The 14025-nt window shown below is 39.3% G+C and overlaps 1 protein-coding gene across 4 annotated transcripts in view; it reads right to left on the reverse strand.

Annotated features, from left to right (window-relative positions):
- The window catches only part of VPS37A (VPS37A subunit of ESCRT-I), a 39000-nt gene extending 25036 nt beyond the window's left edge, over window positions 1-13964 (reverse strand). For all 4 annotated transcript variants that reach the window (XR_004958141.1, XM_036250351.1, XM_036250350.1 and 1 more), the window contains exons 1-3: window positions 13547-13964; window positions 3381-3455; window positions 144-258 (exon numbers count right to left, since the gene is read on the reverse strand). Coding sequence is in view for 3 of the 4 variants with exons in the window: in XM_036250351.1 (XP_036106244.1) it covers window positions 144-258; window positions 3381-3455; window positions 13547-13671 (315 nt within the window). In the remaining variant the exon portion in view is untranslated. The remainder of the gene's footprint in view (window positions 1-143; window positions 259-3380; window positions 3456-13546) is intronic.
- Window positions 13965-14025: the final 61 nt, after the last annotated feature.

A 14025-nucleotide genomic window follows, 5' to 3' on the forward strand; every position in this document is an offset into this window, starting at 1 on the left:
TCAGTACTATCATAGACAGTGATTTTTTTTTAAAATTACTGATTCCAAAATGAGATTTTAAGTACATTTTAGATTTCTAAAATATTTAGTAGAAAAGTAATACACTCTTATATTACTTTGAAATAAATATACTATAAACATACATTGTTTACTAATGGAGAGGTAACATATACTCCTTGTTTATCCATTAAATGATGTCGTATTGGTGGATATACACTGATTACTGGTTTTTCCTGAGGAAATTGTGGAGGGAGCAATCTGGTAAGGTAGAACAGATGAAAAACAAAAACAAAGACAACAAATGTTACATTACATAGTAATAATCCTAAAACAAAGTTAGTTAAAAGCAAGTTAAATTTTCATACTTTCATTTGGATTAATTATTCAGTAATAAGTGCTCTTTTATGGTTGCTGAGATGACTGAAAATATACAAAAAGGATACACTTTGGCAATAAGATTGTTAAGAAATTCCACAGAGTAAAACCTTCTTAATGTGGATCACGGATACCATGAATTACAGAATATTCTTCACACCGTGCCAATTGCTTTCAGACACAATATAGCAAAGTACACAAATTTCAGCTAAAAAGTAGATCAGGCATTTGTAGCAGTGAGCCATACTAACCCAGCCTGGTTATTTATTAGACTATAGGCCTGGCCATATCATATTTTTGTGTATAGTTTTCTTACTTTTGAAATGCGGCCAAGAATTATTTCACTATCTACTGAATTTTTAGAGTACGTGGAAAAAATGAAAGTACTAGAAATGAAACATTAAAGCTGTCATATGCCTTAGTTCCATATGGCTCTTTTCTAAATGTCCCAATTAACACCTCTCTCCCAATTTTGAGGTCAATCACATGGTTTCAAAAATAAAGCAGTAAATTCTCAATATAAAAAAGTACAAATCTTAACCTTTTTTGAACTATTGCAACTTTATGATTAGGAAGTGAAGTCTTAAAAATGGGATTTTACTGGATATGAAACTATGTTTCCCAAATCTCCACTAAAACTCAGAAGAACATGTCCCTTTAAATTGCTTCTGTTCCCCTATTAGCTCAGAAAACTCTATGTCGGCGCAATGTCAAGAAGAAAACTGGATCTTTGATGGCTTCTCCTACTTACCTGCACATAGGACATTTGAAGAGAAGTAAAACTACCTAATTTATACAGATGAAGATATTAAACTAGTTTGGTGAAAAAGGCAATGAATGGTCTCTGAAGCCCAGCCATCTGGGTCTGTACCCTGACTATGCTCTCACTACCTACAGGTCTATAACTTGCCCCAATTTGCTACTGAAAACTCAACAAGCTGCTATACTTCAAACTCAAAAAGCTGCTATGCTTGACACCGTTATACAGGCATGCTTTAATTTATCCCTTGGAGTAGGACGCAGTAAGGCCTCCTCTGTGCAGGCACTATGCTAGGCAATGAGGATATGAAGATAAATAAGCCTGGGTTCCTGTCTTCAAGGTAGGTGCCTTTTTACCTCACCCAAACATGGGCTCTAGAAGCCAGCCATCTAATGCAATCTGAAGTAAGGACTTAATTCGTCCAACCTTCCTCTTTATAACTTGATAACCTTACGTTTATAAGGTTATCAAGTTATACAGTGGAGTAAGACAGCCTCTTTAATAAATGGTGCTAGGAAAATTGGACAGCTACATACAAAACAATAAAACTAGACCATCAACTTACACCATACACAAAAATAAACTCAAAATGGATAAAAGACTTAAATGTGACCTGTGAATCCATAAAAATCCTAGAAGAAAATGTAGGCAACAAAATTTCAAACATCATACGCAGCAGAATTTTCACTGATACATCACCTAAGGCAACAGAAACAAAGGAAAAATTGAACACATGGGACTACATTGAACTAAAGAGCTACTGCACAGCAAAAGAAACCATCATCAAAATAGAAAGGCAACCCACTGTATGGGAGAGCATCATTGCCAATGATACATCAGATTAGGGATTAATTTCCAAAATATATATAGTACTCATACAACTCAACAAAAGGAAGACAAAGAACCCGATTAAAAAATGGGTAGAGGAGCTGAATAGACACCTCTCCAAACAGGACATACAAATGGCTAAGAGATATATGAAGAAATGCTCAACATCACTAATCATCAGAGAGATGCAAATTAAAACAACAATGAGGTATCACCTCACACCTGTCAGAATGGCCGCCATTAACAAATCATCAAACAAGCGTTGGCGAGGGTGTGGAGAAAAGGGGACTCTAGTACACTGCTGGTGGGAATGCAGACTGGTGCAACCACTATGGAAAACAATATGGTATTACCTCAAAAAATTAAAAATTGAACTGCCATTTGACCCAGTGATCCCACTTCTAGGAATATACCCTAGGAAGCCTGAAACACCAATCAGAAAGAATATTATATACCCCCATGTTCGTAGCAGCACTATTTACAATAGCTAAGATCTGGAAACAGCCCAAGTGTCCATCAGTAGACGAATGGATAACAAAGTTGTGGTACATATACACAGTGGAGTACTATGCAGCTGTAAGAAAGAAAGATGTCTTATCCTTTGAGACGACATGGAGGGACCTGGAAAGTATTATCATAGCAAAACAAGCCAAGCAGAAAAAGACAAATACCACATGATCTCACTTATTTGTGGAATATAATGAACATAACAGTCTGAGGAATAGGGTAGACCCAGAGACGTGGAAGTAGGGTACAGACTGACAACCCTCAGAAGAGGGGGTGGTGGTGGGGGGGAGAGATAAACCACAGAACTTATATGCATGTACGCATAACCAATGGACATGGACAACAAAGCCGGGGATGGGGTGGGGGGGAATGGGGAGGAGGGTGTCAATGGGGTAAAAAAGGAGAAACATCTGTAACAAAAATTAAATTAAAATAATAATAATAAAAAAATCAGCAGCCGATCAAATTTAGTCTTGAACTTTCTGGTTGATGTAGTATACGTTTCTGAAAACTAGTACTTCTTTCTGATGTAAAGGTGACTATATCTCTAGTGGTCTTCTATACATGATCCCTTTGATTGTGTATTATCATTCTCCTCTTTCAACCTACCTCCAACTAAGACTTTAGTGCAAATCAATAAAATTGATTACAGTACTAATCATTATCGTTATTTCTTTTTATTGAATTTCCTCTTTTATAGTTCTTTCTTACACCAATATACATTACAATGATGTCTTAACAAACTATTAATTTCACAAAATTGTGTAAGTTTGATAAATTATAGTTACTGGAATGGGAATATTTAAAATAAGTTCATTTTAAACAGTTTACTTTCAATAATAGCTAAGAAACAAAATAAAATTATTATTTTTTAGTCATATTACACAGAAAAATAGGATACAATACTCACATATTAATGTTAACTGTCAGGTTGTTTACAGTGAATGGCAACCTGTATTCCACGTCTTTCTGTATTTCAGCTATGCTGTAAGAGAAAATTTGAGGGAAAAAAATGTACCTGAAATTATAAAACCATTAATATTAAAGACAAATGTTAAATGCTTTTAGAGCCTACTAAAACTATTTTTATTTTAATCACAGAATCTAGATGGCCAATGTAAGTTTTATCTTGAGGGAAAAATGATCATTGAAAGGTTCATCAAGTAAGAGGCAATAATATTCCGAAATATCCAAGTGTGAGAGAGTGTATTGGGGAGAGGGAATAAATGCTAAGGTAAAAAGGCAAAGAGTAACCCTTGTAATAATGCTAGAGTGACATACTATCACTTTATCTAATTCACCATTAGTAAGTAGAAGCATTTGTGAGCCCTCTAGTTAACACCGATCAGCAGGACATCTGGGTTCTGACTACAACTCTGCCACTAACCAGCTATACTTAAAGTTAAGAGTCTGGATGAGATGTCTCCTACAGTCTTATGATGGAAACTGTTGGCTGTTTTCTAAAAACAAATACTCCTCCCACCCCCTTCTTCCTAAGAGAAACCTAATTTTATTCTGAATAGTAATGTTCAAGTCTTTCTTACAGCTGGTTGTTGCTAGACTTAAGTGACAGCCAATAAGTTGGGAGGTGGTAGAATTTCCAGGAAAGCATTTTAAAGGGGAACAAAAAATCTGCTGAGTCTATCTGCCCTTCCTGCCTTGACCTAAAGCTAGACTTCAAACAGCTATGCTGGACCATGCGTGGCGCTGAGAATGGAAGCCAAGCTAGAGAGAACTAAACAGATAGAAAGAAGTAGCGTGGGTTCTTGATGACTATGGAAATGTTAAACTGAATTAAACAAACTTTAATTTTGTGTAAGTCATATTTTGGGAACCTTTATTACTAGCAGCTTAACATGGTTGCCAACTAAAGTCCCTTTTCCTTGAACATTCTACATTAAGAATTTTATTTTATTGTTAGTTTGCAGACCTACATTACAATTATAATTTACAAACCAAATTTTGGGATCTCATGTGGCATTCTGACTAACACTCATAATATTTCCAAAGGGAAAAAATGTTAAGTTGTATTAATGAGTTATGGTTGAGAGAAAGCTTAATATTCAAATGAACATAAACTTTTTCAAGCATGATGACCTTTGAAAGAGGTCTAGTATTTACATAATTTACTTTTTGTTGTTTTGATTGCTTTAAGAAATAGCTTTAGAAAACCTCTTATTTGCCCTGGCCAGTTTGGCTCAGCGGTTGGAGCGGCGGCCTGCGGTCCAGAGAGACCTGGGTTCGGTTCCTGCTAAGGGCAGGTACCTCGGTTGCAGTTTGTCCCTGGCCCTGGTTGGTCGTGCAGGTGGCAGCCCCTCGATGTGTCCCTTTCATGTCAATGTTTCTCTCTCTCTCTTCCTCTCTCTCCCTCCCACTCTGTCTGAACAAAAAATGGAAAAAAAAAGAAAACCTCTTATTTTCTTCCTTTTTTGGCCTTTTGATAAAAACCTAGCCTCTAGAATATGTAAATTTAGGTTGGATAGTTATGAAGAAATCATAGCTGTTGGTAAGATTTCCCCTCTGACATCCATGGAATGGGGCTATGATTGAGGAGAAGAAACAGATAAGGAGACTCAAGATGCTATTCCATATTAGGACTTCACACAAATTTTATGAACTCAGAGAAATAGTTAACTGAACAAAGACTGAATTTGTAAAATTAAAATTCTCAGAACAAAAGAAAATAGCACTTTCTCTCTCTGACAGTTTTAAAAATAAAAAATTAGGAAACTAGAAATTAAAAATAAGCACCTCAAATAAATGGTTCAGTGCTCGGTTTGGAAGGCTTTGAGAAATTCTAAAGTAAAATGCTTGATTTTGCTTGTTTTCTAAATCTGTTTAACATGGACCACTTATGTGACAATATTTTTTAACAGTGTTCTATAGAACACATAGTCTAATGACAGAGGTGTGAAAAGAGCTGTTATAGAAGAGTAAGAAGCTAGGAAAATTCCAGGACAAGTGGAATAGGGAAACTAAGACATATGGTCAAACAGCAGTTTGCAGTCACCTAGTAAATCCTATCTTCCCTAAACCAGGAATACTTGGGAGTAAATGGTTTGCACTTCTTCCCAACCAGAAGATAAATATGTATAGTAAATAAAGAATCCTACTTCGTGGAAATTCATTTATGGTGGTAGAGTCTGGAACTGATTAACTGTGATAAATGAGGGCCAACTGTAACTTAAATCACTCTACTCAGAGAGAAAGATAACAGAAATTTAACTAGTGCCATTAGCCAACCACACCCAAAGACAAATTAAGAGAATCAAACTCATCTTGGTACATTAGCATAAAGCTGAAGAATAGTCTACTGATCCTCCCCTAAGACCTCCCAGCCATTAAAACCCCGGAAACCAGAGGTACCAAGGAGCCTTCGCTCTTTCTCCTTCCCAGGAGCATGCCCACAGCCTCCCCGCCCCCCCCCCCCCCCCCCCCAGGCATGCATCTTCTAAACTCCAAGGGACCCCATGAGACTTGCAGCCAGGGGAGAGGCAGGGACAGCTCATCCTAGGACAGCCCCCTGGACCTGTCTGGAAGACCCCCTTCTCCCTGACTTCCCAGTGAGCCACAGCAGCCCTGCCTGGCTCTCCTGCTTCCTCTATGCTCGCCCTTCTCTCACTGTCCTGGGCATATTTCTGCTGTGGGCAATACATTCCTGCTTGCTTCTCTACACTTTGTCTCTTGACTGAAATTTTTCCTTCAAGAAAATAAGAACCGAGATCTCCTCATCTCACCGGTAACAGAGCCCTAGGAACACAGAAGAAAACACCTCATCAAACAAAGGTATGGGTGGTGGTGAGACAGCAGCGGGACTTGGACACAGGAAAGGAAAATAATGGGTGTTGGCTAACTGCAAAAATGCCACCACCCCTCCACTCCCTACTCAAAAACACACAATAACTACATCCCTTCTCAACTGCCTGCTTAAACTAGTAACCCACATGCAAGTTGATTCAAGTCTGACCACTGAACAACCCATCTAGGGTGGCGGCAATGAGCAGTGGGCCAGCTTGCCCCCCACAGCACTGGTGCCGACTGAATTATTAAACAAAGCAGCTGGAACAGGAAGTTACCAGAACCTGAAATGGGAAATTCTGCAAGCATCTTTTTCAAAAAGCCCCCAGCCAGTTCAGAGACCCTTCCTTTCCTCTGTGCCGCCTCCCTTGTGCTGGAGTACAAGCTTAATAAAAACTGTCTGGACATTTCTCTGGGATTTCCTCTCGATTTCTATCTTGGGGAACCCAAGAATCCCAACATAGGTAACAGTGGGGTCTTCTGGGAAAAAATCGTATCTAAACTACATATAAAAGTCAAATTAGAATTAACACTCAGGAAAGCACATTGGGGAAATGAACTGGACATTCTAGACAGAGTAAACACCATTAGAAAAGCTTCAGATACAAAAAATACCACATCTGATAGTTTGCATATCCTTTGCCATTAAAGAAACGTTTCATCTCCTTTGTCGGTTGAGGCTTTCCATCAGTCACACAACCATCTTCTGTGAAAACCAGACCTGAAACTAAGGAGGCTGCGCCTTAGCAAACTACTGAAAGGAGTGACATGGCCGAATTCGAACTGTAAAAAGATTACTCTGTCAACCACGGGAAGAAAAAAAAATTAAGGGAAGCAGACTGGAGACAGAAAATAGTTAGAACCCAGGAGTAACAGGGATGAAAGACTGAGGGGAACCAGGATGACCAGGGTTTTGGCTTAGGGGAGGAGCACAGAGACAGTTTAGGAGTTCCTAGACAGGAGTGGATGTGGCAGGATTTAACTAACAAAGAAGAAATGACTGCCTGTGTGGTAACTTTTTTTTTTGGTAGGTGCCCCTAGCGGAACAGAACCTGGGAGACTCTCTGGTCTGCAGGGAGACTCTCTGGACCGCAGGCCGACGTTCCAACCGCTGAGCCAAACCGGCCAGGGCGGTAACTTTTTTTTTTATCCTCACCCGAGGAAATTTTTCCATATTTTGTTCAGATAGAGTGAGAGGAAGGGGGGGAGGGGGGAGGGGGAAGAGAGAGAGAGAGAGAGAGAGAACCATCAACGTGAAAGGGAGACACTGAGTGGTTGCCACCCGCACGACCCAACCAGGGCCGGGGACAAACTGCAACCGAGGTGCGTGCCTTAGCGGGAACCGAATCCGGGTCTCTCTGGACCGCAGGCCGACGCTCTAACCGCTGAGCCAAACTGGCCAGGGCTAACTTTTTTTTTTAGGTAGGGACTTACTGATACTACCGGAAATTAACTAGATAGCACTTGAGCTGTTATGATTTTATTTAGGAAACTTTTTCTTAAATGGCAACATGCTTTATTGTGTCATATACTCCAGAATTATAACTTTCAATCACTGGTTATAAATAGATTATATGATTAAATGTATCAAATTAAAATTCACTTAATTATGGGACTGTTTGATATACATAATTTTAAAGTTCACTATGAGCTCAACATTCATTTACAGAGTCAAAATTTTGACATTTTGTAGATTTCTGCAGCTTCAATAGTTAAGGTAGAGCAGATTCTTGGAATTTTTTATTGCAACAAGTTAAGGTGATTTCCTTCTATAAGAAGTTTTAATCTCAAATACCTTTAATTGTTAGATAATGCACGTGAATGAAGGCAGCTGCTTCTAGTACAGCAGGGAGTGACTGCAAACTGGTAAAATGGAGAAGAGGTAGCCCAGCAAAGGGAACAGATATGGTTCAGCTCAAAGCTAATGTTGCTATGTGGGAACTGTTGCCAAATCTTGCCAGATCTTTCTATTTTAAAAGAAAAGTTGGAGGAGGCATAGGTCCATATAGGAATCTCTGTACCTGCTGTGAACCTAAAATTGCTCTAAATAATAAAGTCTATTTTTTTATTGGAAATTTGAAAATTTTAATGAAGAAAAAATAACCACCTCAAATTATAAATGTTGGCAATGGCACTCAGAGACTGGCAGCAAAAGAAAATCCCCAAACAATTTAAGACTATGAAGACTGGCACTACTATTTTTAAAATACAAAATAAAAATAATTGGCATTTAATTCTTGTTTCCTTACATGCATTATATCTAAAGTCCTTCAAAATAGGTACGTTGCCTTTGTGCAGAAACTCTCTGGAATGGACTTGCTTTCTGAAAGGAAAGTTGGAAGTAGTCCTGCTGGATTTAGATGAGCTACAGGTAAGCTTGTGAGGGATTCATAACAATAATCTAGGGCTAAGAAGCTATAAGTATGTAGGCTAAGCGACAAAGTTTCCAGGTACACTGATTCTATACAGTGGAAAATAGGATGTAATTTGTCTTATGTTTACTATGTGCCAGATACAAAATAAAATATTATATATGTTACTTAAAGAGTAACAATTTTGCATGATAGGAATCACAATTCCTAATTTTAGAGATAGAGGCTCAGAGAAGTTGATACTTGTCAACAATTCATAATGCTAGGATATAATACATGTGAGAGCCAGAACTGGAATCCACCACAGTTTGATTAAAATACAAAATAAAAATGATTGGCATTTAATTCTTGTTTCCTTACATGCATTATATCTAAAATCCTTCAAAATAGGTACATTGCCTTTGTGCATAGGTACATTTCATTCACCTAAAGTCAAGCTGCTTTTCCTAAGGTCAATAATTTTTGCTTACTTCCATTTATGTTGCTCAAATTCACTTTGTCTTTGATCTCTACTAGAATGTTCACATGAAGAAATCTGAGGAACCAACGGACTTTCACAGTTGGCAGGGCAGTAAGAATTCAAGTAGTCAAGCCTCTCACTTCAGCAGCCCTAATGCCTATTACAGTTCTGTGAACATCCAAATTTGCTCTGCTGGTTAATGACACATCAGTATCTCCTGACTTCTGGTACAGGGCTTCTTTCATTAACTATATTAGTCATACCAGAGTTAAAAGAACAAAAAGCAATTCTTATCAGAATAAGATGAACATAATTCCCAAATTAGATTTTCTCATTGAAAATAAAATAAAAATAGCACCAGAATTACCATGTATTTGATTATTAAAATGACGCAGAAGTCCTTTATTTGAGATAGCAGATATCCCCAAGCAAAATGTAATGAAGGATTACTAACTATTTTATAGCTTTGATATTACATAGTTAATTACAGATTAATAGTTACCATTTACAACATCGTTGTGGTTTTAGAACTAAGGAAATAAAATAATAAAAATAAAGTAAGCTGACTTTAGATATGGAGAGAGAGAAGAAACCAGGATAGTTAGGATGGTAACTGTTAAGACCATCAGTTTTTAGTATTTTCTGATTGCAGGTATAATGCAGGGAAGTACTTAACAGCTTCACTTCTGAAAATCTTTAAATATTGGGATTAATTGGGTGTCACCTGGGACATTTTCCACAAGTAACTACAAAACTGGGCTGAAAGTGGCTTAAACAGTAAGGAGTTATTAATCTTATACAGCAAGAATTCCAGAAGCAGACGTTTCCAGAACTGGTTGATTCGGCAACACAGTATTATCATGGACATTCCAGCTTTCCACTCTGTAGTCAGCCTGTTTCCCCTCCCTGATCCAAGCAGTTCCAGACGTCCCATGAAACACAATACCCAAAACATAAGAGGCCATTTCCTTTCAGATATCTCTATTACTGAGAAAATGTTTTGAGCAGCTCCCTGCAGACTTCTCCTCCAACTCTCAATTGACCAAGAGTAGGTTAAGAGTCCTGCTGTCACAATAACTAGCAGGAGAAGTGAAACCATCATTATTGGCCTAAACAATCATTATCTACTTACTGGGGTTGAAAGAGCACAGCTTCCAATAAGGATGTGGCCTGCAGAAAGGGAACCCAGATAAAAACAGGTGTTCTTCCAAGTCAAGGGAAGTGGATTTGGGTGGGAAACAAAATTGTGCTTTAGAGAGAGCTTCTTTAGGAAGAAGGAACAACAGAACTCGTTCTACTTCTGCCTAGAAAGTTAGGAATTTTTGGTGGTAAATTGATTATTTTGATACCTGTTATTCAGAATGTAGAATGTATTACTTGAGCCTAGTCAACATAACTATCAATTTCCATTTTCATGGCAGATGAACATGTTATTATTATGCTCTGGTTAACCACTTTCTGTTGTCACGAGTTTCCCATTTGCTCTGCATACCAGTAGGACTTAGATGAGAAAATACACATAAAACTCATCTAACCTTAGTTGGGATCAAGGCAAACAAGGAGGAAAAAGAAAATGGGATTCACAGTTTTAGAAACAAGTGAAGTTTCATAAAACCAAGTGTCTTTGAAAGTAACCCAGGGCTGTAGCACAGGCTTAAAATGATTCTGTGTCCACAACCATCAGTCACACTACATGCCTCACAAAGCTAGGCATTGGTGAAGCCCAAGTTGTACTAAGTTATAAAAGCTTATGTTTCAATCTCTGGTTGTACTTGCAGAGTTCGTTACACTGAAAGCCTCAAGCTTTTCCAAAGCTTTTCAGCTCATGATTCCTGACTGTCCAACCCAAAACATCAGACCCCCCTCCCCCCAAGTCCTCTGGAGGCTCTTATTTCTACTCCCAGCCAAGCCACCATACTAGTGGCAGGTCCACAACACCACTACCCAACAGTAATTTCATGGGTTAAATTTTCCCTATATAATGGGTTTTGATGCTATTATAAATGGTATCTTGAAAGCATTTTCTAATTGATCATTGATAGTGTACAGGAATACAATTGCGATTTGTCTATTGGCTTTATAGTCTGTGACCTGGCTTAAATTCACTTATTAGCTTTAGCAGTTTTTTGGTAAATACCTTGGGATAGTCTGTATACAATCATTTCATCTGGAAATAAAGAGAGTTTTACTACTTCTTTTCCAAAAAACAAAACAAAAACTCATCTAACCTTTAGGAGAGGCCTGAGGAAGATGAGGAAGAATTTATTACGTTAACAAAAAAAGTTTACATTCATAGAGAAAGGGAACCAAACAACAGGCTCTTTCCTACAATGAAATTTTTTGAATTATAAGGCGTTAAAAGAAGATTAAGAACTGGAAGGTAGATAAGAGAATGGTGGGGGAGAGTGGGGTTTCCAGAGATGGACAGATAAAGTCAGTCAGATACTTTCACTACCAGGAAGAGCTGTTGACCTTACATTTGGAGAAGGGATAGATAGGAAAATTAGGGAGGAAGGTGGGCAGCATAAACAGGATACTGATACTCACAATTTAGGAAGTTTTATATTATTCATTAAAATACCATTCAAAACATTTCAACGTTTGCACAGTGCACCTTCAGAATAACCAATCACAGTGTCTTTCCACACAAAAATCTTTAAGTATAAGTTATGATATACAGCACAGATAGATCATCTTTACTAGCTAGTTTTAAAAGGTATGCCATGAGTTAAAAGGGCAGATTTAACAAAAATAGGTGGATGTCATTTTTTTTCTGGAATCATACCCTTTCTTGAAAACTGGAAATACATGACCTACTTAACTCTCTCCTAATTATCCAAGTTTAGTTTATAAATGTGTAATACTTCAATAAAATAAAACTTCAAGTATTTTTATAAAAGAACTTACAGGAATAAAGAGTACTTAGTTAAATGTTTATAACATTATAACATATGTAGATAACGTCACATGGCAATTCTATGTCCATAATTTCTGGCTTAAAAAAATAACAAATAAAATGGATCCTTTGTGCGTCTGACTCTTGTAAGAGTAGTTCTTACAGGTTAGTACGGAATACTACTTTGAGAAAGACTTCTAAGAACTCGCTGAACTTAATTTTCCAAAAAGAAAGCCACCATTAGATCAAAGAGCATGCCACTCTTTCTAGTTAAATACCACAAATTTTCACTTTTGAAAGTTTTGAACAAGCAGAACAATTAAAACAAAGCATCAAGAAACAGCTGAAGTTCAATCAGCAGTAGGCCTCATTTTAGCCAAACTGCTTTTGCAGTGCATTTTTCTTTTAACAATCTATCTAATTTAAAACTAGTCTAACCCCATAACTTACTTGTTTGGAAAAAATTATTAGAGTAAATGGCCCCTAATAGTTTGTTTAACAGAACTGAATCAATTTTATTACCTTAAAACACGTATTTTTAAAATGGATGAAATTTTTTTTTTTAAAGGTTAGGATTGAACGGTGTTAACATCTTTACATTAAAATACATGCTGTGAGACTATTAATATACTTGCATAATTCATACAATAATAGAAAGAGATAGTACTAATTTTTAAAAAACATTAGAGACCACAGATATTTGGTCTCTGTGGTTTGGCTTCAGGGCCGTGGAGGTAGGGGGGCCGGCGCCGGGCGGCGAGTTCCCTCTCCGGATTATATATAAAAGCAGCAGCAAACCGGATTACAGTAAAAACAGCTGAAATCATTTGAACTGCAAAGTATTTCTAATCTGACCAGGCTTAAAATGAAAACCTCATAGGAAGGCAACAGAACACTCAAGATGAATATATGACAATTCGCGAGTGTGGAAACAAAAATAACAATGAGAAATGTACAGATTGGTAGTTGCCAGAGTTGCGATTGTTGGAAAAGGGTAAATCTGAGATTTAAGAGGATTGAGTATGTCACTCCACGAAGTCACTCACTGATAAAAACCTTTGGCTTCCCTCTCCTTTGCTGTTGCAACAGTCTCCTCGCCCCCTCCCCCGCAACCCTCCACTCTGTGAAACTTGGATATTACTCTTCAATTCTTTCTGGCCAAGTAAAATATTTTAACAACTTGGCCAAAGGGGCGATCAGCTGGCCAAAGGGAAAGGGTAGTGAGGAAGCAGGGCATGGCAAAGGATACTGGATATGGACTATGAGCCAGATTACAGTCAGCAACGATGTGTCAGGAGGGATGAGCAACTCGGAATTAGAAGAGCTGAGCAGTGGTGGGGCAAGAGGGAGGGACAGGGGAGGGTCCGGGGGAAAATCCTGAACAGGGTCCGAGATGGGAGAGCAACCATGTAGACCCCCAGGACCAAGGGAGATGTGCCAAGATGAGATAGCGGGAGGGGAGTCGCCCGTAGGAGCTGCGAATGTAGCGAGTACCAGCCGGCACCCTCGCCCTACTTTTTCCTCCGGTCGGAGGAGGAGTGGCCAGTCACCTGGAATGTGCGTTCCGGAGAGACTCGATCAGACGCTGCTTCTGCTGCTGGAGGCTGGTGAGGCCACCGGGGGACCCCGCTGCGGAGGAGGAGGCACTCTTGGTCAGGGGGAAGAGCCAGCTCATCCTCCACGGGGCCCCGGGCCCGAGGCCCTAGACGGTTCTGGCCTGCTTCTCCCACCTGCTCAGCCCGGCAGTTGTCCAGCGACGGGCGAGCGGGACGGACGCCCGGGACCCAAGTGCTGGGCGACCGCGTCTTCTCTACGCAAGCCCGGCTGGGGGTCCCCGGGTCCCGGGGGACATGCTACGAATGCTAGGACTGCGGACTGCCGGGGAGCGGGAACTCGCCGCCCGGCGCCGGCCCCCCTACCTCCACGGCCCTGAAGCCACACCAGCCGGTCAGGTAGCCTCAGCGCCCAGCCTTTACCACCCCCAGCTTCCGCCCCTGCGTGCGCCGCCCCCTCTGCGTGTCGCGTCATC

This window comes from Molossus molossus, unplaced genomic scaffold (genome assembly GCF_014108415.1).
Source record: "Molossus molossus isolate mMolMol1 unplaced genomic scaffold, mMolMol1.p scaffold_m16_p_9, whole genome shotgun sequence".
Lineage (NCBI taxonomy): Eukaryota > Metazoa > Chordata > Mammalia > Chiroptera > Molossidae > Molossus > Molossus molossus.